This window comes from Leucopleurus acutus (assembly GCF_964270905.1).
Source record: "Leucopleurus acutus genome assembly, chromosome: 14".
NCBI lineage: Eukaryota > Metazoa > Chordata > Mammalia > Artiodactyla > Delphinidae > Leucopleurus > Leucopleurus acutus.
In genome coordinates, this window is record NC_139156.1 from 46466449 (window position 1) to 46494101 (window position 27653).

A 27653-nucleotide genomic window follows, 5' to 3' on the forward strand; every position below is an offset into this window, starting at 1 on the left:
GCAGCAGCAGCGGCAGCAGCATCTATGGGTTTTGCTTTTTTAACCCAGCCACAGCGTTGGCGAGGTCAGGGATAGAGTTGAAATTCCCCAGCGCCTGATCCCAGGCCTTTGCCCTTTTGTTCCTGGATGGGAGAGCTGCGGCAGGGCTTGAGGACGGATATCCATCCTCCTGGGGCTTAGCTCGGCCTGGCTGTTTGCCTGCAGCACACAAAAAAAAGCATTGTCAGTTCTCTTGGTGAGATGCTGGAGTGAGTTAAAATCCTTCAAGGCTATTGCTCAGGTATTTCTCCCTGAGCAAGATGTTATCACCGGCTGGATAAAAAATTAGTAGAAGTACGAGGTTTTCTCAACATAACTGTGATCTAGGTATTTGTCGTTGCCCTGGCAATGTAGAGGATGGACATTGACCTTCTGGATTTAGTGGTCCGGGGGGAGTTGGGTTCCTTCCCTGTGCTGAGGAATGCTGGGGTCACTGGGTTTCAAAGCATCTCTGAATACTCCAGCCGGCCTCAGGGTTGCCGGGCAAGAGGTGTGCAGAGCGGGGACCGCTCTGCCTGGTGTGGCCTGGCTTTCTGGGAGGGTGGGAGCTGGCATGCAGACGTTGTGCACCTTGTCTTGGCCTCCCTGCCACGTGCACATCGCTCCAGCCTGCCGGCCCCACCATCTGCTTCAGGGAGGCCCCGGGCCGGGGGCAGCAGGGAGATAACTTTCTGCATGGCGGCTTGCAATTGAGTCCAACGAAGCAATGTCTTTGGAAGTCCAATGGCAGAAGACGAAACTGCAAGTGAATTTGGAGAATATAACAAGATTTTTAGAATTATTTTGAGTGTTCAGTGTTCTGTGGTATTTTAAAAGGTAAGCCCAGATTTGGTTAAGTGCAGATGTTTTGTTCAATTTGAACCTGAAGGTTTGGATTCAGCCTCCAGACAAGCATTGTTTGGATGGGTCTGAGTTTGAAAACCTCTGGCCCACATTTATAATTAGAGAGGTGTTTACATACAAGGTAAAGGAAAAGACGGAAGATAGGGCAACGTTGGGCCAGTATTCCAGCCTGAGAACGATGTCTGGAGCTGCACTGTGGCTGCCTGTGTCCCCGGGGCAGAGCTCTAGCCTGCTGGCAAAATGTATCCCTGGAGTGTTGGGAGTTTGTGACCCCGGCTCAAATGACTCAGGGTTTAACCTTTGTTTTCAGAGAAAGGGGAGGTGGTTTTAGCATTCTGAGCAGATACAGCAGGGAGATTGCCTTTGTGCAGCAAAGGAATGATTGGAACAGAGGAAAAAGTCAGCACCTTGGGGCAGTGGCTGCTGCCCAATCCAGGGAAACTCAGGTGTTCTTCTTGAGTTTTTCCTCCTCCTACAAGGTGACACTTTTTACTGTTCTTGTGGCTTCAAGAATACAATAGAGCAGGCATGATCCATCCTAGGCCTGTGGGGACCCACGTGCGGGCGGCTGGTGCCTGCTGGCCGGTGTCCACAGACTGGAGGGCCTGTGTGCTTGGCAGCGTAGCTGAACCTTCCAGACAGGCCAGATGTTTTATGACTGCAGCTGCGGCTCCCCGTGGCAAGCCCCCTCTGTGCGCGTTGAGGAGGCTGCGATCTGAAACCATCATGTGGGCCTCCTGGTGCCCCTTGCCTCCTGCCTGAGAGTGGGCCACAGATGTCTGCAGCATGCTTCTGGGGACACTCGTGGGAGAGTCTCGCTGCGACCTTGTTCCCACTTTGGTTCCTGCAGTCCCGAAACCAAAGAAAGAGTTCTGATGAAGAGGGGAGCTTGTGGGTTAGGTCGCTTCGCTCCAGCAGTGCAGAAACTTTAGGAAGATAGTTCTTCTCTCCATCCCAAGACTGGAGCCAAATTGCTGTTGCCTTTTGGTCCCGGGGCCCGAATCTCTGGAATCCTTTTGAGGCAGATGCTGTGCCCACCAGCCCCTGTTCTGTCTGCCTGGCACTGTGACCACATCGTTTCCCAGCCTCTGGTGCCAGAAATGGCTCTGCAGTCCTGTTCCCAGAATAGTTTGCTCAACAGTGTGTAAATCCAGGACTAGCCTTATGTTCTCCGTGTTCTGTCCTGTCCTGTATCCTGTCCTGAGTCCCAGTCTGTGACCTCTGCTCTGTCCCTTGGAATTTCATGTTGTTTAAATGGAGGCCCAAGCCTGTCTCCTAACTGACCACTTGCAGAGTTCTCTACTGTATTAAGTTGCAAACCCACACATCCGAGACACAGGCATCTGTTTAGAAAGGCAGTTTTGATCTCAGTTACAGGAGAGAGTTTTCTCTATTTCTATGTAGTCTCCTCATACCCCATGGAGCTCCTCGACCCCTGTAACCTGGCTTTGTCCCTCCCATCACACTGAAAGGGCTTTCCTCCAGGACTTTTGCAGTAGCTTCCTAGTGGGAAATCCCAGTGGGGGTTTTCTAGTAGCACGTGATGCTGTTAGAGAATCTTTCTTACAGCATTCTTCTCTCTTGGCTTCTAGAACTCTCACTGGGTCCTCCTCGGCTCCTGTGACTGGCTCCTGGCTCCTGCTCTCTTTGTAGGACACTCTTTCTCGTTCCCACCCACCTGCCCTGTTCCCTAAATATTAGTGCAAGTGCTCCCTTCACCTGCAACCTTGTCCTATTGTGTTTTCTACTTAGTTTAACTAGCTTAAGTGAATATGCTGGCTGAACCTGAGACCAAGGGAGGCACTCCAGGGGCAGGGACATCCCCGAGCCTCCCAGGGGAACCCAAGATGTCTGATTCCATCCCATTCCCCCTCCTTCCCTCTCCTTGACCATATAGCCTTACCTGCTTCTCCAGGCTCGCCGCGGAAGCCAGCCACCCCAGTAGGCTTACTGCTTGCTTTTTCAGCTTAAGCACTTAATCAGCTGCTTCTCTAGGTCCCGAGTGCATTCTTGCTGACTCAGTAATTCCACTTCTAGGGACTTTAATCTTGAGAACACAGTGTGAGAGACTCCTTAAGGTTTAAGGTTGTGAATACTCATCATAGAATCATTTATTATAGGGATGTTCGGAACACTTTGAGTAGCCAATGATAAGATATTAAGTCTCTCGTGATGATGTATTAATACCACAAACTTTTATCATAGTTTTCAAAATGAAAATCACTTTTTGAAGAGAGCATAATGAGAAAATGAAATTTAAATAAAAAGAAAGATATAAAACAGTAGGCTCTTAATTTAAAAATTATATGTATACATCATAAAGTACAGCAGTAGTTAACTCAAAGGTGATGGATGGCTGATGACTTCTTTTCTCTCTCTATCTTTTTTCTCTCTCTGTATTTTTGCATTGTCTGTGTTATTTTAACTACAACTCACCATAGAGGTCCAGTCCTCTGGGAAGCCCCTCCCAACCGCCCCAACCGGGATGGGTCCCTCTTCTGCGTGTTTCTGGTTCTGGACACGTATTTCTGTGGTTCAGGTACCATGCAGCCCTCTGATTTCTTGACGAGAAGACCTCTGGATGTTCATCATTATATTTCTTGTACCTAAGAGCAGACTGAATATGTCTGTTGGCTAAAGAAATTTGTCAGCAGAGAAACATTTTTGCTAAGTTCAGACATTTTCTAAGTTCAAATATCTGCAGGCTTTTGCTTCATAGAAGATTAAAATAATGATTCTAGCTTCCCTTTTGCTTTCTGAGCAGTTTGGGCATCGTATCAATCAGATCGGTGACAAAGTTGATCCCTGGAGTTTAAGAAATGGATGTATATTGTTATGGTCTGAATGTTCGTGTCCCCTAAAATTCATAGGTTGAAATCCTAACCCCTAATGTGATGGTATCAGGAGGTAGGGCCTTCGGGAGGTGATTAGGTAATGAGCGTGGAGTCCTCACGAATGGGATTAGTGTCCTTATAAGAAGGGATCCTTGAGAGCTTGCGTGCTTGCTTTCTGTTCTCCTCCACGTGAGGATACCAAGAGAAGACGTCTCCAAACCAGGAATAGAGTCCTTACCAGACACTGCACCTGCCAGTGCCTTGATCTTGGACTTCCTAGTCTCTAGAACTGTGAGATACAAATGTTTGTCGTCTAAGTCACCCAGTCTATGGTATTTTGTTATAGCGGCCTAAACTAAGATACACATGAACATGATTGAATCATTGGAACGTAAAACAAACTTATTTTGAGATAATTGTAGATTAACATATATTTCTAATAAGTAATGCAGAGAGATTCCTTGTACCAGTTGGTACCCTTTTATCCAATTTCTCCCAATGGTATCATCTTACAGAACTGTAGTATAGCATTGCAACCAGGATATTGACATTGATATAGCCGAGATACAGAACATTCCCATCACTACAAGGGTCCCTGATAGCAAGACTCATTTTTCTCCCATCTGTTCCCTCCTTAACCCCTGGCAACCACTAATCTGTTCTCCATTTCTATCATTTTGTCGTTCCAAAAACGTTGTATAAATAAAATCATACAGTATGTAATTTGGGGGGATTTTTTTTCCCACTCAATATAATGCTTTGTGCAATAGTTCATTCCCTTCTATTGCTGAGAAATGTTTCATGGTGTGGATGGACCACAGTTTGTTTACCCATTCATACGCTGAAGGACATCTGGGCTGTTTCCAGTGTTTGGTTATTATGAATAAAATTGCTACAAACATACACGTACAGGTTTTCGTGTGAACTTAAGTTTTCATTTCTCTGGACAAATGCCCCAGAGAGCAGTTGGTGAGTTGCATGATAGTCGTAGGTGTATCTTTTAAGAAGCTGTTTTTCCAGAGCGGCCGCACCGTCTTACATTCTCACCAGCAATGTCTTACCTGTATCTTTGTCAGCATTTGGTATTGTTTTTCCAGAGCGGCCGCACCGTCTTACATTCTCACCAGCAATGTCTCACCTGTATCTTTGTCAGCATTTGGTATTGTCCTAGTTTTTATTTTGGCTGTTCTGACAGATATTATCCCAATATACGGGATATCTCATTCTTCATATGGGTATTTACAGAGCAAAGTTTTAAATTTTGAGGAAATCTAATTTTTCTAATTTATCAAGTTTTCCTTATATGGATGGTGCTTTTGGTGTCAAGGCTAAAACTTCTCTGCTTAGTCCTAGATCTCAAAGATTTTTCTTCTGTGTTTTTTCCAGAAGTTTTCTTGTGTCTCTTTCACATTTAGGCTTGTGGTTCATTTTGAGTTGAGTGTTGATAATGTGTGAAGTTTTTTCTATTTGGAGCATCTCCCGTGGTGTGGCCTGTCCCGGCAATCACCTGCGTGTCCCTGCCTTCCAGACCTCTACGTGTACGCTGTGCTCGTGTGCTGTGTGGGGATTCTCAGCGTTCTGCTCTTCACTCTGACCATCATCTGGCAGTCTGTGTTTAGCAAGAGGAAATCCAGAGGTAAGAGAACAGATAAGAGTCATGTCTGGCGTGGGAGCACAACCAAACCACAGACAGGCGGAAGATGTTGGGCAAAGTATCACTTTCGTTGAAAGATGCACCCTGAGTCGGGGATTATTGACCTGTGACTGGTAAGCAGCGTGAGTGAGGAGATGTGTCTACCTCAGACTCTGCTAAAATCAACTGTGGCCAGTGTTGACGTCATTTCAGTACCCCCTTTTCTCAAATCCCTTCCTTCGGTGGTTTCTGAGGGCCCTTACCTCTCTCTTCCTCCCAGAAGAGGCTGTGGAGTCAGATGACCCTGGGTTTGATTCTGGCTCTGCCGCTTAAGACTGAGTTTTTGACACGTTCCTTAACCACTCTGAACTTTGGTTTCCTCATTTATTAAATGACATGGGATGGACACCACCTTCCTTAGATTGAATGTTGTTGTGTGTTCATAATTTAATTGCAGTACCTGACACTGCGCCTGGCAGGCAGATGGGACTGGAAAGGCACCCCTTCCCTTCTCTTCCTGTCCAGTCTGAGTATTCCCTTCCTTCCGTCTCCTTTCTTGTTGGTGTCCCTGTCCCCTGGGTTCTGTCCTTAGCCCCTTCTTGCTTTACTCTTTCTTCCTTAGTGACTACAGTTCTCATGACTCTGACTCTTATCTCCCTGTGAATGCTGCCTGCTTTCTCTCTCTAGTTCCCGCCTCTCACCAAACCTCCAGGTCGCGTTTCCACCAGCTCCTGTTTCCTCTGAAATACCCTCCCTGTGCACCCCGACTTCAGAATTTCTGAAACGGATGGAGACCCTGCAGCTCCCAGAGATGATCTGGGTAAGAGCTGGGCTCTGGAATTAGAGTAACTCTGGTTCAAATGGCGACTCTTCACCTACCAGCTGATGACTTACCTGCCGTGCCTCACCTTCTCCCTCTAAATAATGGGGAAAATACCAGTATACCAGTCTCAAAGGATTGTTGTAAGGACTAAGTTGAAAAAAAAAAAACCCACAAATAAAACCCTTTACCCATTCCAGCTCCTTGTAAGTGTCCTGCATTTATGATGACTATGGTTATAGTTATATATAATAATTATTACTGTTAGCCCAAGGTCATAAAGCTGGGAAGTATTACATTTGGTGGTCATGGCTTAGGGGGACAATTAAACAGGGAAACTGAGCAGAGTTGCCAGAGGGGACTCTCCCCAGAGGTGCAGTCAGGGCTAAAGGAATCTGGGAGGGAGGGAGAGAAAGGCATTCAGGAACCAGCACCCGGGGGAGCTTAGGGGACAAGGGGAGAAGAGGTTTCTGGAACTTTTGAGAGCTGCAGCTGTGGGAGAATTGTCACCAATAAGAGCCTTAGAAGAGGGACTCAGGCAATGCCAAACCAGGCCGCGGCAGGGAGGGAGCCAGGAGCCTACCTTCCTCAGCCCCTCCCCGCCCCCTGCCCTCAGGTGTCCCACGGCTGCTTTCCTTTGGTCCTACCACCCAGACTGGAAGCCAGAGGACGTGCACAGAGGTCAGCCTCCAGGGCCCGAGCAGGGTGGAGAGAAGGGATGGGGAGCTGGACGGGTGCGCAGAGCCATGCAGCACTGGAGGCAGAGCCAGAGCTCTAGCCAGGTCCTTCTTCCACAGCCCGTGCCCTGCGCACCATGCTCTGTGTGTCTGTGCTGCACTCTGAGAGCCTCCCTCCACGCCTGCGCATACCTCATCCACGGTGCCCGAGCTTTCCTCCTGTTCCAAAGACTTGATGGCTTTGATGAGCTCGTGGCACATGTTGCACACGTGCAAATGTATTTGCCTCCCTCCAGGAGGATGGTGTGTAAGACAGGGACCATGCATCTGACCCATTCTCCTTGGAATTCGGCTCATGACAGCTGCTCAACAAATGGTGGGCAAATGGCTTTGTTTCCCAGCTGCTTTGTTCCCAGCTGTTGGAGTTTTCATACCACATTGGCAGTCTCCAAGCCTGTTTTGCTCAAAAGGCACCTCTGCCTGGGCTCAGGGGCATGATAGAGAAATCTGCCTGGAGTGCAGGCCCTCTTAGGCCGTGCGGAGGAGCAGGAAAACAAAGTAACGTAGGCAGTTCAGGAGAAGTCCTTCTCCTCCAAAGCCAACAAGGCAGACTGGGACATAAGCTCCAGGCTTCCCATAGAGCCACTGAGAACCCAGATCTTAGCTGCCCCCGTGCCCCCGGGAGTGGGCTCCAGATGGCCTCGTGTGTGCCTGTGCACAGCGTCTGAAGCCCTATGAGCTGTCAAGAGCCTTGCCTGAGCACCTGCTGTGGGCCAGACCCCTTGCTGGCCCCTCCACGTTCTCATGAGTCCTCACCACCAGCCCGAATGACAGCCCATATTGCTCCCATTTGACAGAGGACACAGCTGGGGAGCTTGATCAAGTCCTGAAACAAGGGAGTGGCAGAGCCCAAGCCCAGCCCGATCCTCAGCCTCCGTGTTTCTGTTCAGGAAAACCTCAGCCATCTGGGGGCTGACGCTGCCGAGGAATTTTCCTTCAGCCTTCAATGTGGTTGTTGCTTAGGTCCTCCCCAGACAGCAGTTCACGGCTCCCGCAGCTCCTCGGGGGCTTGGCGTCCGTCTGGTACAACCGCTGCCCGCAGGCTGGCATCCTGTATCCCTGGCAGGACTGTGCATGTTAGGCCTGGCGTTAGCCCTCACCTGGACCTGAGAGGCTTAGAACAGCACTGCCCAAACCTTCAGGAACAGACTGCTCACCTGAGAACCTGCTCCAATGCAGATTCCGATTTAGAGCGTAAGGGCGGGCCTGACAGTCTGCATTTCTAATGAGAAGTGCAGGCAGTGCCACCCTGATGATGGGAGGCCTCACTCTGAGTAGCAAGGCCTTAGAACCAGTTCTTTTTCACTCTAGCCTACTCAGCGCTTCTCTTTACAGTGAATATTTTGAAATGATCCCATTACTATCTTGAAATGAAACTCATAGATAAACTGTGCTCCCTGGATGCACAAAAATCAAATCAGGCCCAGACCCCCTTGTTATATAGACAGTTTCTGGGTTTCCTATGCAAGTGTGTGTTTGTTGGTCCTTCTGCATCCTCCTGCCTGCGTGGGAGCCACAGAGCACGCAGGTTTGCAGGCTCCTCACACACACTGGTGGACCAGTTACATTTCCCGTACTTGATAGCCACCCTAGCTCACAACTACCATACAGGACAGCATGACTCTAGATAGAGAACTTTATGCACTGGTGCTTTCACTGAACGGCTGTGGCCCTAAAATGCTCTTTGTACCAAGACAACAGGAGGTAGAAAACTTGGTTCTCCCCCTCCGCTTTCCACCTGGTGACTGAGGGAGACGGCTTTACCTGTCCTTGTAACTGTGCCGGCCTGGAAACGTGATCAAGGCAGGGCTGCTTCCTGGAGGGGCTGGCCCTTGAGCTTGGCGTGGCGGGAGCACCCTGCTGCGCAGAGGAAACGGCTGGGGTAGGAAGAGGGCATCCCAGTCCTGACCCTCCCTCCAGAGAGACGCAGATGGTGCTTTTCCAGGCTGCAGGGCGCCTGCCTGTGCTGGGGCGGGAGGATGCTGGGAGAGCACCGTGCAAATGCACCGGGCCCTGTGCAGGGGATGCCACTGTGCTCACCGTGCGTGCAGGATGCTCTGTGAATGGAGCAGGAATATCCACAGGACCTATCTCAGAGTCTCTGCAAGGCCTGGGGTTCTGAAGAAGGTGCAGGCAAGTTGGGGGGCAATGAGGGGGAAGGTCAGCCGTACCTCAGAGGCCCTAACACTGCTACAGAGCATGATAGGATGGGGGGCATGGCTGCCTCCACCCCAGATTAACCATAGTGGGGTAGGTAGTGGTGACAGGGACAGTCCCAGGTGGCATTGATGGCCTCCGGCCTGGACATGTCATCTGGGAGGTTTGGCCATGTGGTGGCCTCTGGGTGCAGCGTGGCCCTAGGCTACAAGGCAGAGGAATGTTGGCTCAGGACCTCGTGCACACAAATGTCTTCCTATCAGAAGAGGTGAGAAAAACAGCCCTTTCTTTTAGAGTCCTCAAAGTCCTGAAGACCACAAGTCACCACTTAAAGAACACCGTGTCCCGAGTTTTCATTTCTCTGCAGGTTGGTTGCCTTGCGTGGAGCCGGGAGGCTTTGGGTCAAGTGCCCTGGGTGCCAGGCTGTGGCCTGTGGTGGAGATTGGCTCCAGAATTACCCTTCATTGCTTTTCTTCTCTTCCTGGTCTCACTTCCCCACTCTCCAGTGGGTTTCTTAGGATCACTTCCCACATAGACTCTGCACTTGAATCCCTGTCTTACAGGCTCTGCTTCTGGGAACCCCTAGCTAAGACAGGTGACACAGTTATGTAATCAGCAGTGATTATGTTATGCATATTTAAGGGAGATTCCAGGCAAGGTCTATTTCTCAGATGCCCATTATTCTTCCCCTTGGTGCCCAGGATCACTTTTGGCCCCTGGGCTGTCCCTCTTCATTAAAGGGACATCAGCCCTGCATTCACTGGGCTGAGACCTCATAAGCTTCAGTTGGCAAGTGCTGGCCGAGGTGCACGGCCTGTGCCTGGCACCGACTCTCCTCGCCAGGCTCCTGGCCCTTCTGAGTTAGTCCCCCGCCCCCATGGCCAATTACTAAGGAGCCCCCCAGCTGCTCTCCTGCTCCCTGGCTTCCTGATCTGCAGGCTACCCGCCTTACTGCCCCTGGACTGGACTTTCCCAAACAGGTCAGAGCATTGGGTTCTCTAGGGCCCAGTCCCGGCTCTGCCCTGCACCAGCCCTGGGATAGGAGACCAGCTGTTTAGCCTGGACACTACTTTTTTCATCTGTAGGAGCCCTAATACCAGCCGCCCAGTTCCTCTGAGAATGGTGTGGAGTAGTTACAAGAGGGCTCTGGAGTCAGGCTGCCCAGTTTTGTCCCTTCACAGGTGTGTTAGTTTGCTCGGGCTGCCATAGCAAAGCTTATAGGTGGCCATTGTCTCCCTGTGTCTTCACATGGTTTTCCCTCTGTGCATGTCTGTATCCCTAATCTCTTCTTATAAGGACACCAGCCCACCCTAATGACCTCATTTTAACTTACTCACTCCTTTAAAGGCCCTATCTCCAAATGCAGTCATATTTTGAGGTATTGGCCTTTAGGGCTTCAACATATAAATTTGGGAGGGGGTACAGCTCAGCCCATAATATTAGCTGTGTGACCTTGGGCAAGGCCATTAACCTCTCTGTGCCTCAGTGTCCTCCACTGTAAAATAGGTATGATGACAAAGTTATTGTGAAGATTCAATTAGAGTACAAAGTTGTGGTCTTCAAACATTTTTGTTCGCATAGCCCCTAAAATCATTTAAAAATTTTTGCATCATTGAACGTTTTTTATTTTTGACATCTAAACTTTTTCATCATAAATATAAATTGTTGTAAAGGATGTAATTTCCAAGGCAAATATTGACATCTTAAAAAGAAATGGTTGGGGCTTCCCTGGTGGCGCAGTGGTTGAGAGTCCGCCTGCCAATGCAGGGGACACGGGTTCGTGCCCCGGTCCGGGAGGATCCCACATGCCGCAGAGCGGCTGGGCCCGTGAGCGGTGGCCGCTGAGCCTGCGCGTCCGGAGCCTGTGCTCCGCAACGGGAGAGGCCACGACAGTGAGAGGGCCTGTGTACCGCAAAAAAAAAAAAAAAGAAAAAAGTGGTTAAATCTTTCCTTTACATCTAAGTATCATGAATTTAACTACATCTGTTGATTTAAAAAGACTCCAGAACAAACGTTAGCCGTTAGAAATTTTATATTGTCCCTTCTTCTCTTTGAATTTTTATCTTCAATCCACTTCCCCCACAAAATTTTATCCTATTTTCATACATTTTTGTTTTGAAAGTTCTTCGTTGATCACTGATTACATTTCTCTGTAAAATAGTATGTGTATAAAAATTTAAATTAAGATTTTAAAAATTTCCTTATTCCACAAGTCTCTAGGTGCTAAATTTTTTTCCTGGATTGAGTTATCAGTAAATACTGCACAATTAGTAAAGATTTAGAAATGAATATAAAATTAATCAAAACCACATAAACACAAGTTTAGATAAATAATCATAAGAAGTAAAATTTTAATGGAAATGTATATTTATTGAAATGGATTTTTATTTTTACTTCCTATATTCTTGTATTAATTTGTAATCGAATTCAGCATCACTTCTATTCCTATATTTTTAAGAGATGTCAGCTCTGAAATACCTCGTTTAATGTAAAAAGAGGCAGGAATGGATGAAGTTTCCTTATACCACTCAGTACTTTAAATTGCTTCTGAGTTTTATGTCAAAAGTCACAATGATCATCATCGAAAATGATTTTAATACTCTACCAGCTGAGGACTGGATTCGGTCATATTTCAATCCTTGTTGAAAGCAAAATCTTGGAACGCTTTCCTCTAGTGAAAAGTTTATTTGCCCAGTCATTGCTTTCTCAACACTGACACCAATATTTTAAATCATTTATTGATTCATTGGGGCCGTTGATATGCCCACTGGCTTTTACCCCTAGGACAGGTCTCCGTAGTACAAGTCAGGATGGGTAAGAGGTATGCCTTGATTTTATGAAGTAGAAAGGGTGATGTAACAGGGAGGGAGGGAAAGGAATACAGCCAGACCTCAAGCAAGTTCCAGGGGAATGAATTCTAAGTAAAGAATACCATGGAAGGTGAGGATCCAGAAACAGATGTCCTTAAAACTATTCTTCCTAAGGGTGCCCAGGGGTACGCAAACCCCAGACTAAAGACCACTGATCTATATAATAAGCTTAGAATAGTGCCAGGAACATATGAAGTGTTCAGGAAGTATGAACTATGGTTTTATTATTATTGCATCTATAAATGATCCAGCATATAGTAGATATTAAGTAAATGGAATGCAGAAAGAGTTCAGATACTATTAGGGGGTTGGACAAGACAAACCAAAAAAACCCCTCTAAAGCTGATTCTGTCATTCTGGTTTGGAGCCTGCATTGGTCACTTGCATCACAGATCACTTCAAGTGTAGGAGCTTGAAACAACAACTGTTTTATTTGCTCACAATTCTGCAGGTCAGCAAGTTGACCTGGGCTCAGCTGAGCGGTTCTTCTGGCCTCAGCTGGATCACTCATGCAGCTGCAGCCTGCTAGTGGGTCAGCTGGGGCCTGGCTCCTTCGGCGCCTCAGCTGGGATGACTTGTGTCTGTTTCATGTGGTCTCATCTTCCAGGCTTCTTCATGTGATAGCAGAAGAGTCCCTGCAATGAGAGAGAGAGAGAGAGAGAGAGAGAGCGCGAGAGAGAGAGAGAGCGCGCGAGAGAGAGAGAGAGAGCTCACAAACCTCAGAGCACAGGGCCTTTTATGCTTCTTCTTGTGACTCATTGGCTAATATTTCACTGGCCAAAGCACATCATGTGGCCAAGCTCAGAGTCTGTATGGGAGGGAGTTACACAAGGATGTGGATAGATATATTAATGTGTGATTCACTGGGGCCATTGATGTAACACTCTACTACACAACTCCAGGGCCCTGTGGCTTTACTTCTATTTGAGGTGAACTCAACGATGAGCTTAGAGTGGACACTTTTTAGGATAACTGCCTAGGTATTCTTATTTTTCCTCTGTAGCTAGAACACGGTTTTTCTGAAGGAGACCTACTATGGAGGATGTCATTGCAAAAAAAAAAAAAAAAGGCTGTTTTTTTCCCAGGACCTCCTCTTAGTCCTGGAAGAGCTTTGATCAGAGAATTAAAACCCATTTTATAGACAGGAGCGCCTAAGCGGAGAAAAGTTGCCCCAGGAAGGCTTTCTCATGGCTAAGGCAGAGCTCAGAAGTTGGGTGACTCTATAACTCTAGGTTAGAACCCAATTCAACCTGGCTTGGCAAAAAAAATGAATCTGGGGGTTATGTAACCAGGAAGCCTGAGGTGTATGGTTTCATGCCTGGCTTGATCCAGGTATGGAACAATATCAAGTCACTGTGGTGTCCTTGCCATGACTCTGCTGTACTCATCCAAAGAGAAGTATAATAGCCCTGAGAGGTGGTTGTGCCAACGTTTGGGCAATACCTGGCCACCTACATTTCCTAGGAATTCCTGGAGAATATATATCTAAAGTAGCATTTATTTACCATCTTCTATTTCTTTTTCCTTTCACAGTGAGACACTATTTGGTGAAATGCCCTCAGAACAGGTAGGAATATTTTCTTCTTGTTTTCAAGTAAAACTCTTGCTATTTTACTTTCTTTGGATATTACCAAGAAATGGTTAAATTCATATCTTTACCTTAACGTCTGCATATTAGTTCAAAAATTGGCCTAAAATGTGTGTTCTGCATGCACTTGCATGTTTCCAGATTTCATGTTCTGACTGTCACCCTGAGAGGGGCCAGCAAACATGTGGCTCAGGCTGGCCCAACATACATGCTGGAGGAGGCTTGACACCTGCTCTTGAATGACTGTTCCCCTGTTGAGGAAGGAGCTGGCAGGTGGACTGAACCACTTTGATGCCTTTTGACCACAAACACTCCTGATCCGCTTCCACCAACGCCTGCTTGTCCTATGTCCTACTCTACAGAATGCGTCCATTAGTGATACATGTGCTAAGATGCTAGCCTTTTAGCTGATGGGACACACCTCACAGGTAACAATAGTTATGGAGTTATGGCAGATATTGCAAACTCATAGTATTTAAAAATTTGAGACTTCTGGTCCAGACAGGATGGATTAGATCAATTTCTCTCTGCTCTTCCCTGCTAATAAGCACAACTATCAATTCTGGAAATAATATAAGAGACAGACAAAGGAGGACTCTGAAAGGTAGTAAGAAGAAAATGATGAAAGACAAAGGCAAAGAGAAATATGTTAAAAGCAACCAGAGAGAAACAATGCATTACCTACAGGGAAACACAAATTTGAATGACAGTGCATTTTTCATCTGAATCCGTGGAGGGCAGAAAGAAGCAGCCCATTTTTCAAATACTGCAAGAAAAGAAATGTCACCCACAAATTCTATATTCAGCAAAACTATCCTTTAGGAATGAAGGGGATATAAAGACATTCTCAGATGAAGGGAAACGAAAAGAATTTTTAGTTTCACTATCAGGCCTACTTTAAAAGAATGGCTAAAAGAAATTCTTGAAATAAAAGGAAATATCTTGATGCATTAGGAAAGAAGAAGGAAGAATTGAAAGAGCAGAAATATGGGTGCATAAGTAGACTATTCTTTTCTTCATGAGTTTAAAAAGTAATATTTGATGATTGAAACAAAAAATTATAAAACCATCTGATACTCAAGAAGAGCATTATGATATGTAAAAATGAGGAGGGTAAGTGACCTAAGTAGAAATGAGATTTCCACACTTTACTTCAAGTGATAGAACATTTTTGCCAGTGGGCTGTGGTGTCACATGTGTGTATTGCAATGCTCAAAGCAATTATTAAAGGATTATGAAAAGTACATTCAAAAACAGTATAGAATAATAAAGATAGAATCCTAAAATATGTTCAAGTAACATAAAGAAACAGAGGGATGAGAACCGCAGAAAACAGACAGAAAGCAAATAATAAAATGGCAGACTTAATTGCTGACATACTATTTATCTTAAATGTAAGTGGTTTAAATACATCAGATGACAGAAGCTGACAGAGTGGATTAAAAAAAAAATGACCTAAATATATGCTCTTTACAAGGAACTCATTTCAAACACAGTGACATAGGAAGATTGAAATAGAAGGATGGAAAAAGATATACCGTGCAAACATTACCAAAAAATTCAAGAGTGGACATACTAATACATGATAAAATAGACTTCAGAGCAAAGAAACTTACTAGAGATAAAGAGGGACATTAAATAATGATAAAAGGGTCAATCCACCAGGAAGACAAAGATCCTAAATGTGTACATATCAAATAGCAGAACCACAAAATGCCTAAAGCAAAAACTGAAAGAGCTGAAAGAAGAAATAGATAAGTCCACAATGATAATTGGCAACTTCAACATCCCCTCTCAGCAGTAGACAGACCAACTAGATAGAGAATTAACAAGGATTTTGAAGACCTAAACAACACAGTCACCCAAGAGGACCAAATTGATATGTATCAAACACGCCAACCACCAACAGCAGAACACATGTTTTTCCATCCCCCATGCAACATTCACCATAAGATATGGCTTGTCTTAGACCAAATCCTGGGTTATAAAACAAATCCCAACAAATTTAAAATAATTAAAATCATATAAAATGTGTTCTCTGACTGCAGTGGAATCAAACCATAAAGCAGAAATAAAACAACAGCAAGAAAATCTCTAACCATGTGGAAATTAAACAACACACTTAAAAAAAAAAATCCATGGGTCAAAGAGGAAGTCTAGAAGGAAATAAAAAATACATAGAATTGACCAAAAATGAGAATAGACATAACAGAATATGTGGTATGCAGCTAAAGCTGTGCTAACAGTGAAATTTATAGTATTAAACGCTTATATTAGAAGAGATGAAAGCCCTCCAATCAACATTCTGAGGTCTCACCTCAGGAAATTAGGAAAAGAGCAAAATAAACCTGAAGCAAACAGAAGGAAGGAGATAATAAAGATCAAAGCAGGAACTGATGAACTTGAAAACAGCAATGTGATAGAGAAAATCAATGAAACAAAAAGCTGTTTCTTAGGAAACCTTCGGGGAAAAAATGGGTAACGTGTACATAGGATCTCTCTGCTTTATTTCTTGTGACTGTATGTGAATGTCCAATTACCTCTGTCAAAGTTTCAATTAACAATTGTATTTGATATCTCTGGGGGATCCTGTTTACAGTCCCAACAGTCCCTATACTGGACTGCTTTGTGTTCCTGCTATTGAGTTTGGGATCCTCAGAAATCCTGTTACTCATATCAAAATGCAAAGTTATTTTATTGAGAGCTTACCGTTCTACCAGGTACTGTTCTAGGAGCTTGGGAAGCAGCAGTGAAGTAAAGAGACAGAAATCCCTGCCTTCGTGAGTGCAAATGTATGTGTATATGTCCCCAGGAGAGACGTCTGAGTATGGTTGAGTGAGGGGATTAGCAAGTCCTCTCCCCCCAAAAGCAACTATAAATCTTAACAAAATTGACAAAAGTAACCATTTTAGAACTTTGGAAAGACCAGAGGTATATATTAACCTGAGAGGCTTTCCTACTTGAAAAACTGCTGAACTGCTGAGAGGAGCAGTGGTACTCTGTGGAGTTTTGGCCTTGGGCAGCTCTGATATTCTCCCCTCCCAGCTTGGCTGGTGAGGAGATTATTTTATGGCAGGAAATGCTGGGAGGACCATCAGCCTCTCTATTGTGGTAGAAGGGGGCTCACTTGACTTGGAGCAGTGTGCAAAGCCCACGTTCAGCAGTGTTGGCAGTGGAAGTGGCAGTCTTAGCGGTATTGAGCAGGGAGGCCCAGTGGTTCTGCCAGCCTGAGGTTTGGGTCACAGTTGGGTCAAGCATATCTCTGGCTGAGACAACATGCATGTGCAGAGGAGAGTGGAGGGCACCCAAAGGATAGAAAAAGATACACCATGCAAGTAGGAGCGATAAGAGAGGTGGTAGCTAAGTTAATAAGACATACTTTAAGACAAGAAATATTACTAGAGACAAAGAAAGAAGTTTTATAATTATAAAGGATCAACATATGAGGATAATTTAACACATTGTATTGGACCAAACAGCAGAGCCTCAACATACATGAAGCAAAGACAGAAAATTAAAAGATGAAAATTTTCAATTATTCTAGAGTAATAGCTGGAAATTTCAATGCTCCACTCTCAATAATTGATAGAATACTGAGAGAGAAAATCAACCAGGACACAGAAGATGAAGCAGTTTTACCTGACAAATAAGAATGCTTTAGCCAATGACTGCATAATGTATTCTTTTCAAGTTTATTTGGCACATTCTCCAGGATAGGCCATATGCTAGGCCATAAAACAAATCTTCATAAAATTAGTATTTTATTTATGTAAGAAATCATATGAAGTCTGTTCTCTGACCACAACAGAATTAAATAGAAATTAGTGACAGAAAGAAATCTGGGAAATTCCTAAATGTTTTGAATTTCAAACAACATACTTTTAAATAATATGTGGGTCAAAGAAGAAATCAAAAGAAAAATTAGAAAATATTTTGAATTAAATAAAAATGAAAACACAGCATATCAAAACTTATAGGATGCAGCAAAAGTAGTGCTTAGAGAAAAATTTATGGCCTTTAAATGCCTATATCAGACAAGAAGAAGGGTCTAAAATCAATAGAAGCTTTCACCATAAGAAACTAGAAAAAGAAGGGTAAGTGAAATCCAAAGTAAGCAGAAGAAAGGTTATAATAGAGATTAGAACAGAAATCAATGGCATGGAAAACACACACACACACACACAAAGAAGTATCAATGAAACCAAAAGTTTGTTCTTTGAAAAGATCAATGGACTTGCCAAACCTTAAGTTAGACTGTCCGTGAAAATAAAAAAGAGAGAGAGAAAATAACCAATTACCAAAATTAGGAAAGGAAAAAGGAATCACTACAAACCCTACAAAAATTAAAAAGTTATAATCCTGATAATTCAGGTTTATTCTAACAAATTAGACAACATAAATGAAATGGAAAAATTCCTAGAAAAATACAAATTTCCAAAACTGATTGAAAAAGAAAGCTATAGTCTGAATAAACCTATAATAAGTCCAGAAGTTAAATTGTTAGCTAAAAAGTTTCCAGCCACGAAAAGCCTAGGCCCACCTTGCTTTACTGGTGAAGCATACCAAGTATTAAAGGAAAATAAGAATACCAACCCCTCACAAAGTCTTTCCAAAAAGTTGAGAAAGCGTAGTCTTTTCAACAAATGATGCTAGGACAAGATATATAAAGAACACTCACAACTCAATAATAACATGATAAATAACACAATCAAAAATGGATAAAGAAGACATACAGATGGCCAACAGGCATATGAAAATATGCTCAGTGTCATTAATCATCAGAGAAATGCAAATTAATCCACAATGAGATATCATCTCATACCTGTCAGAATGGCTAGAATCAAAAATAACACAAATAGCAAATGTTGGCAAGGATGTAGAGAGAAGGGAACCCTCATACACTGTTGGTGGGGAGGTAAGTCGGTATAGCTACTGTGGAAAACAGTGTGGAGGTTTCTCAAAAAACTAAAATAGAACTACCTTATGACCCAGCAATTCCACTCCTGGGTATATATTCGAAAAAAACAAAAACACTAATTTGAAAAGATAACATGCACCCCTATGTTCATAACAGCACTATTTATGATTGCCAAGATATGGAAGCAACCTAAGTGTCCATCAACAGATGAGTGGATAAAGAAGATGTGGTATATATATACAATGGAATACTACTCAGCCATAAAAAAGAATGAAATTTTGCCATTTGCAGCAACATGGATGGACTTGGAGGGTATTATGCTAAGTGAAACAAGCCAGACAGAGAAAGACAAATACTGTGTGATATCACTTATACGTGGAATCTAAAAAAACAGTAAATATAATAAAAAAGGAACAGACTCACAGATATAGAGAACAAACTGGTAGTTACCAGTGGGGAGAGGGAAGAGGATTAAGAGGTACAAATTGCTATGTATAAAATAAATAAGGTACAAGGATATATGGTGCAACACAGGGAATATAGCCAGTATTTTATAATAACTATAAATGGAGTATAACCTTAAAAAATTGTGAATCACCATGTTGTACACCTGAAACTTACATAATATTGTACAGCAGCTATACCTCAATTTAAAAAAATGGCCAAAAAAGACTTGAATAGATATTTCCCTAAAGAAGATACATAAATGGCTCGCAAGTTCATGAAAATATGTTCAATATGATTAGTCATTAGAGAAGTGTGAATAAAACCAAAACGTGGTGCCACTATACACCCACTACAATGGCTATCGTAAAAAGATAGACAGTGTCAAGTGTTGGCCATGTTGTGGTGAAACTGGAACCCTGTACATTGCTGGTGGGAATGTAAAATGGTGTAGCCATTTTGGAGAAACAGTTTGGTGATTTCTTAAAACATTAAACATAGACTTAACCATATGACCCAGCAGTTTCACTGGTAGGAATCTACCCAGGAGAATGAAAACATATGTCCACACAAATACATGCATGCAGCTTTTCATAGCTGCTTTATTCATAATCACCAGAAGCTGGAAACAATCTAAATACATCCATCAGCTGGTGAATGGATAAACAAAATTTATAGTTCATTCACTGGAATACGATTTGATAATAAAAAGTAAGAAACTGCTGATCTATGCTACCACAGCGGTGAACCTCAAAAACGTTGTACTAAGTCAACTAAGCCAGATGTAAAAAATTATATATTGTGTGATTCCACTTATTTGAAATGTCCTGAAAAGGGAAATTTATAGAGTCAGAAAGTAGATTAGTAGTTGCTTAGGGCTGAATAGGGATTAACTATAAATAACTATTTATTTATAGTTTTGGGGGGTGATAGGGATGTTCTAAAGCTGTATTGTGGTGATGGTTGCACAACTTTATAAATCTACTAAAATTATTGAATTGTACGCTTATGATCAGTGAATTTTATGGGGAGTAAATTAGGCTTCAGTAAAGCAATTTGTTTCTTTTTTAAAGCATATGCCCCGAAAAGGCTCCAAGGGCCAGCATTTCAGGCGTGGGGGAAGGTTATGGCTCAGGTGATCAGAGGCTGTGGAGGGATCAGCCTGCCAGCGTTTCTCAGGATTTGCATGCTGTGGTCTAGCATCTGGCCTTACATTCTCAGCAAGCGGTGCGGGAGTTTGGGCTCCACTTCCTTCCATTCCCTGGCCTTCCCCTTCAGTTGCACCTATTCAGAGCTGGTGCTGAGGCTGGAAGTACAGCGAAGATGTCACCCCAGCCTGGTGGGCATTACAGTTTGGTCTCCCCCAGCCCTGCGATGCCTGCCAGAGGTCAGAGATGACCACAGAGTCCCGCTTAAATGCTGCCTCCTCTACCCGCTGGTGCTGTCAGTGAAACTGGTTGGGCTCCTGAGTTGAGCGCTCCCTGTTGGCATATCTCCTGTTGGGCCAGCCCACAGATCTGCCTCTGGAAAAGCCTGCCTCTTCTAGTCCACTGCACCCCAGGACCCTGCAGGGGCCAGGTCTGCCCCCATGAACCTGGTAGCGGGTGCCCTTCTGACTTGCATTCATCGTTCTATTAGAACCTCATGCTGATTTGACCTAGTGCAGCCCATTCCCTGCCCCGGGGCCTCACTTGTGAACTGGTCAATCCTTGCCATTTTAACTGGCCTTGACCTGAATTGTTCTCTGCCTCTGCAGCCCAGGCATTTTTTTGTTTGTTCCGTCCCTGTTGTGCCAGAGGGCTCCCAGATCCTGGCTCCTTCATCTGTGCTGTGGCAGTGGGCAGCCGGGCCCTGGAGTCTCAAGCTGTGATCGGGACAAATGTCCTTCTCTGTCCTCTGACCACTTCCTCCTAAGGGAGAATGGGCAGAGAGCACAGGACCAGGACAAGATGCCAGGAACAGAAACCCTCAGGCAGGGGAGGGACCCTCAGGAAGAGGCCACATGCTGGCGCTGAGGCTGTGGTCACTGAGACAGGGACCTTGCCAAGTGACTGGGGCAGAACCCGGGGACTCTAGGGACTTCCATGACTTATTGAGAGAAGCTCAAACAGAAGGAAAACAAGTTTCATCTCGAATGTGTGTCATCCTTGAAGTCGGAAGTTGCCGTTTCCTGGGAGGGGCGGCCTTGACCTTTGGGGCTGGGGACAGTTCCTTTCTGATGGCAGAGTGCTGTCTCCCGGAGCAGAGACCCAGGCCTTAGTGAGCGTCTCAGGATTCTGCAAGATTTTAAGCGTGCCCTTCCTGGGGAAAGCAACCCTGAGAGCAGCTCAACTGGTAGGTATGAAACTGTACCCCAGAGCCCGGAAAACCAGATTTTAGTTGAAATGCCACCAATTTCATAGAGTTATAATGTGTTTTCATACCATGATACCGCCTCAGTGCACTCAGGTGCCTTTCTTCAAGTACAAGAAAATTGTCAAGAGGGTGGACGGGGGCACCTAAAAGGCGATTCGCAGCCAGTACGTTTCCTGACCTTTTGCTTGACCTCTTCTTATGGGTTTGAGATACTAACTTTTTGCAAATGGGAGCAATTAAAATGGACATTGTGTCACCTGTGCTGATGCAGTTACAGCTGAAGTTGTGTAAGCTTTCTTCATGTTTTCTGGCGCACACACTTTCTCAAGGATGAAGAGTCAGGGCCATAGACTATTTACATGTTGGATAAATTACAGGCACAGTTTTACTGTACTTTATGAGCTTAGTTTAAAACAGTTTTCAGTCTTTTCTGAACGATCAGAGATTTTTAAACGTACTCCCACAGTCGAAGTATGGGATTTAATAAGTGATTTGTTCAGGATTTAGAGTGAAGGCAGAGATGTGATTTCAAAGAGAATGTGAAGATATATGCTCAAAACTAAGATATGTAACTACTTGCTTCATTTGTATACTATTGAATAGTAGCAGTGTTATAAAACATTTATTCCTTCTGTGAAAGGCAATCTGCTGTGATGGTTAAAGATTCTGTGGCCAGGCTGCCTCAGTTCACATCTGGGCTCTGCCACTGATTGCTGTGTGCCTTTAGCTAATTTTTCAACCTCTCTGATAAAATGAGGGCAATAATTGTCCTAGCATATAGTGTGTTGGGAGGATTTCATGAGTTAGTCTGTATGAAGTGCTTCCAACAGGTAAATGGTGAGCTCTATGCAAATGGTTCTGTTATTATTCAGTCAGTACTTACGATTGATTCTTCTGTAAGCTTGTAAGGCCCATAGAACAAGGATGAAATAACACACAGTCCATGCCCTGAGGTCTGCCTCTAGTGGGAGACCCAGAGAAACAAGACCGTGGCAGCACCCGTGGGATGCCCACGGAGCTGTCACGGACACCCAGAGGAGGTGCTCCTAACCCTGTCCCAGGGGTCTGTGGGTGGTAGGGAAGGCTTCCTGGGGGTGAAATCTGGGCCAAGTCTTGAAGGGTGAGTTAGAACATTACAGGAGAAGAGGGTTGGGGGAGGGCAACACACAGAACTGGGGAGAGAAAAGCACAGCGGATGAAGGGATTTAGTCCCATGGAGGTGAGGAACCCTGGAGATTCAGGGCAGAGCAGCAGGGAGGTGAGGCTGGAGTTGGTGGCAGGGCCAGATGCCAGGGGATGGCAGTCATCAGAGTAATAACAATAACGGAGCCACACTGTTATTAAATGCCGTGCCCTGGCACAGTGCTAAGCATGGGACACACACCATCTTCTTCCCGCCTCACAACAACCCCATGAGTGGGTGCTTTGATTATCTCCATGCTACAGATGAGAAACCAATACAAAAAGTGTCGATGTTGGTGAGGTCTCCTGGCCAGTGAGAGGAGGAACAGCGAGGGCTGCCAGCCCAGGCCACCCGGCTCCAGGGCTCACACATTAGCATAGGTGTGCTGGGAAGCTTGGATCTGAGTGTGAGAGCTTTGGTGTTGGCATTCACACAAATGAACAAGGAGTAGATGCTGCAGAAATGTTAAGGCAGTGGAAGGAGAAGCGGGAAGGGTTTGGCTATCAATGCTGGGGGTGGCTGCAGCTTCCCTGCATCCCTTGACTTTGAAAAGTGCATCCCTCTGGTCATAGGCATCGATTTGTGGGTGTCTGAGCCTCTGTCCGCATGCAGCTGGGCAAGCAAGGGGGTGAGGGCAGGGATAGCAGACTTGGGCGTGTGTCTCCTGACCTTCCTCCTGCATCCCTGACATCACTGCTGTGCAGTCTTATCCTCGCCCCACCCCAGGGCTCAGGCTCAGCTCCCTCCTTCCAGAGCCCTAGGCAGAGGCAGGCATGAGGAGGACAGGCCTGTGTGATGGGACCCGGTTGTTATTCCTGGAATAACGTGACAAACATCTACCTGGTTTTAGTGTCAGTTTGAGCTGTGCCACTCAGCAGCTTGTGCCAGTCACTCAGCTTCTCTGGGAATATTTCACCCTCCACAAAATGGGCACAAACCTGCCTCTGTCCCTGTGGCTCAGGGTCGTTGTGAGGATTCAGTGAGATAATACCGGCTGTGGACTAATTCCTCATGGTTACTCAGGGAGTGCCCGTGTACCTCTGCAGCTGAACACTTTCTGGGATTTACTTCTGATCCTCATAAAAACCCTGCAAGGTACAAATTACTCTCCCCAGATTAAGAACATGAATAAAACTGCCAACTCTTAGATGAAGAGCTAGCCCTCTCTCCTATTTACGGACCTTTTGATTCCAGGTAACAGAAAAGCCAGCTCAGATGGTCTTACCCAGGAAGGGACTTGGCTGGCTCACCTGACCGGAGATGCTGCAGTGGGTGGGCTTTGCTCCGGGGGCACAGGGTCCTTAGGGCAGTGGCTTCTGCTCCCAGCCCTTCTCTGGGCAGTGCTGCCTCCAGGCTTTGATGTGTCCTCAGGCCAGGCCAGCTCCCCTTGGGAAGGGAACGGTGGCAGCACAGCTTTCACCCCTGGCCTCATGAAGGAGTCTTCTTGCTTCCTAATGAACAAACACAACTGAACTCACTGTTATGGGACCAACCTGAACCAAGCACTAAGGCCAGAGGATAAAACTGTGCCGAGCAGGGGGTGGGGGTCAGTGCCGCCCAAACATGTGCCTTCAGCCCTAGGGGGCAGGGAGTGGATGCTGAGCAGGTAATCCCAGGGACCTCTCCTTGCTTTTATTCTTATGACCTAAGACCAACACTACATAGAACTGCTAAATTTTGGGTGGCCCAAAAGGTTCGTTCGGTTTTTTCCGTAAGATGGCACTAGTAGCACTTAGTTGTCTTTAACTTCATTTGAAACAATTTTGTTAGATCGTATGTGACAGCTGTCGTATCAGCATGCATTTAAAAAAAGATATCAAAATTGGTGGATTTTTGTGTAGCCTTTTTAATATTGAAGTTGGAAGAAAAAAAGCAACATTTTTGGCATATTACACTTTATTATTTCAAGAAAGGTAAGAACGCAACCGAAATGCACAAAAAGATTTGTGCAGTGTATGGAGAAGGTGCTGTGACTGATCGAACATGTCAAAAGTGGTTTGCGAAGTTTCGTGCAGGAGATTTCTCACTGGACGATGCTCCATGGTCAGGTAGACCAGTTGATAGCGATCAAATCAAAACAATAATTAAGAACAATCAACATTATACCACGTGGGAGACAGCCGACGTACTCAAAATATCCAAATCAAGGGTTGAAAATCATTTACACCAGCTGGGTTATGTGAATCGCTTTGATGTTTGGGTTCCACGTAAGTTAAGGGAAAAAAACCTTCCTGACCATATTTCCACATGCGATTCTCCAATGAAACATCATGAAAACGTTCTGTTTTTAAAACAGTTTGTAACAGGCAATGAAAAGTGGATGCTGTACAACAAGGTGGAACCGATGAGATCATGGGGCAAGCGAAATGAACCACTGCCAACCACACCAAAGGCCGGTCTTCATCCAAAGAAGGTGATGTTGTGTATATGGTGGGATTGGAAGGGAGTCCTCGATTATGAGCTCCTTCCAGAAAACCAAACGATTGTTTCCAACAAGGACTGCTCCCAATTAGACCAACTGAAAGTGGCACTCGACGAAAAGCAACCAGAATTAGTCAACAGAAAACGCATAATCTTCCGTCAGGATAATGCAAGACTGCATGTTTCTTTGGTGACCAGGCAAAAACTGTTACAGCTTGGCTGGGAAGTTCTGATTCATCTGCTGTATTCACCAGACATTGCACCTTCGGATTTCTATTTACTTTACAAAATTATCTTAATGGAAAAAATTTCAATTCCCTGGAAGACTGTAAAAGGCACCTGGGACAGTTTTTTGCTCAGAAAGATAAAAAGTTTTGAGAAAACCATAATTCAAAAAGAGACATGTACCACAATGTTCATTGCAGCACTATTTACAATAGCCAGGACATGGAAGCAACCTAAGTGTCCATCTACAGATGAATGGATAAAGAAGATGTGGCACATATATACAATGGAATATTACTCAGCCATAAAAAGAAATGAAATTGAGTTATTTGTAGTGAGGTGGATGGACCTAGAGTCTGTCATACGGAGTGAAGTAAGTCAGAAAGAGAAAAACAAATACCGTATGCTAACACACATATATATATGGAATCTAAAAAAAAAAAAAAGTTCTGATGAACCTAGGGGCAGAACAGGAATAAAGATGCAGATGTAGAGAATGGACTTGAGGGCCCGGGGAGGGGGAAGGGTAAGCTGGGACAAAGTGAGAGAGTGGCATGGACATACATATACTACCAAATGTAAAATAGCTAGCTAGTGGGAAGCAGCCGCATAGCACAGGGAGATCAGCTCGGTGCTTTGTGACCACCTAGAGGGGTGGGATAGGGAGGGTGGGAGGGAAGCACAAGAGGGAGGGGATATGGGGATATATGTATACGTACAGCTGATTCACTCTGTTATACAGCAGAAATTAACACAACACTGTAAAGCAATTACACTCCAATAAGGATGTTAAGAAAAAAAAAGTTTTGGGAAGATGGAATTATGAATTTGCCTGAAAAATGGCAGAAGGTAGTGGAACAAAAGGGTGAATACGTTTTTCACTAAAGTTCTTGGTGAAAATGAAAAATGTGTCTTTTATTTTTACTTACAAAACTGAAGGCACTTTTTGGCCCACCCAATATTAAGGAAGCACCTCCTGACCTTACCAGCTAGTGTTCAGAGATTTCAAACTTACAGACTAAACCACCTCCAAGCCTTTGTGCAGACTCTGTGAAACTGGCAGGGACCAGGAAGGACGAGCTCTCACGGTGAGGCCCGGCAGAACCTCTGAGGTGATGTAAACCGTTTATGATGAAAGGCCATGGGGAGGCTGTGGACAGGGAGGTAGGTGCCTTGGCAACTGCCTCACGAAGGAACAGCTTTTATCCTGGTGCTCTTCCCAAAATGCCATACATAGGATGAAAGCAGCAGAAAGTAATGCGTCAGGACCCCCGGGGTCTGCAGGTCCTTTCGAGGTGCGCCCGCTCTGGCACAGGTTTCTGAGAACCCTGCCATGTCCGTCCAGTCCCCATTCAAGAACTCGGACAGCAGATTCCATAATAATGATGATCATAATGCTGGTAAGATAGTCATAGGTGACACAACGTACCAGATGCAGTTCTACGTGCCTGACACGTGTTACTCATTTATGAGAAAGAGTCATCTCAAGGGAGGCACCATTCGTCTGCCTTGAAAGTGAAGTTCTGTAACTTGTACGCAGCTCCTCGGCACGTGCTGTTGTTTGACCTCGTGTGGCAAGGAAAGCCCGTGGAGCACTTTCAAAAGCCTAGAGCAAGATGTCAGGAAATTCGCCCTATTTGCACTAGTCCTTGGCCTTTATCAATGGCAGCTACCTTGGGCGGGGGACCTGTCGTTGTAAATGACAGTGAGATGCTAACATAGTTGTTGAGACCTGCGTTCCTCCTGCAAGATTCCACACTTGACATTGCAAGGTACAAGGTTATAGGGCGATGAGCGTGTTGCGGGCAGTCTTGGAAAGGCAGCCTGGAGCTGCTCGGAGAGGAACTGAGGAAGCCCTCTGGGGGTCCTGGTGAGTTCTCACGGTCTGAACTGAGGTGTGCAGGCTGGAGGAAAGGAAGCACATGGACACTTCGGAAGGTAAAATGAATCAACGGAAACACTGACTTTCAAAGCTGGTGTGGGAGCGGGAAGGGTTCAGGGAGGGCAGGCCCAGAAGGATGCTGGCAGGGCCAGATTGGCACATCTTCCTCAGCCCTGCTCGTGGAGGGCCTTCTGGGTCGGGATCTTTTGCCCGACAGACCACACTTGGCATCCCAGCCATCCCAGTTCAGGCCACACTGAATCCCTCTGCAGCATGTGACGGACAGCTTTCTGCCAGGATGAGGATCCTCTGCTCATTCAGCCGGAAACGGGGTTGAACAGACCCCAAGGGGTCATAGTTCATATGTGGAGGCACAAAGCTTGTCCTGGATCCAGGGAAACACCAGGCACCTGGGGGATGAAGGCTGGGTGTCTGAATGCTCCTCGGTGGGAACGGTTAACTGCTCCTCTGGTGTGTCCCAGTGAGGCAGCTATTTGATGGAGGGGTGGCACTCCTTATGCACAGGCGCTGTGTGGTTCGGTATGAGGGCGCGTTGAGCTCACATTCACTTATGAAAGCAAGGTGTGCCTGGGTGTTTGGTTCTTCATTTTAAGAATGTTCCTTGGTGGGGTCATCTCAGTTTATACTATTGTTTTTTTTTCTGCTCCCAGACACACTTCGTTGTAGAGGCACAGAATTTCCAC

The 27653-nt window shown here is 45.2% G+C and overlaps 1 protein-coding gene across 3 annotated transcripts in view; it reads left to right on the forward strand.

The window, feature by feature from the left end:
* Positions 1 to 27653, forward strand: part of VSTM4 (V-set and transmembrane domain containing 4) — an 83803-nt gene that overhangs the window by 25077 nt on the left and 31073 nt on the right. For all 3 annotated transcript variants that reach the window (XM_082854509.1, XM_082854510.1, XM_082854508.1), the window contains exons 4-5: positions 5245 to 5352; positions 13467 to 13500. In XM_082854509.1, coding sequence (XP_082710635.1) covers positions 5245 to 5352; positions 13467 to 13500 — 142 coding nt within the window. The remainder of the gene's footprint in view (positions 1 to 5244; positions 5353 to 13466; positions 13501 to 27653) is intronic.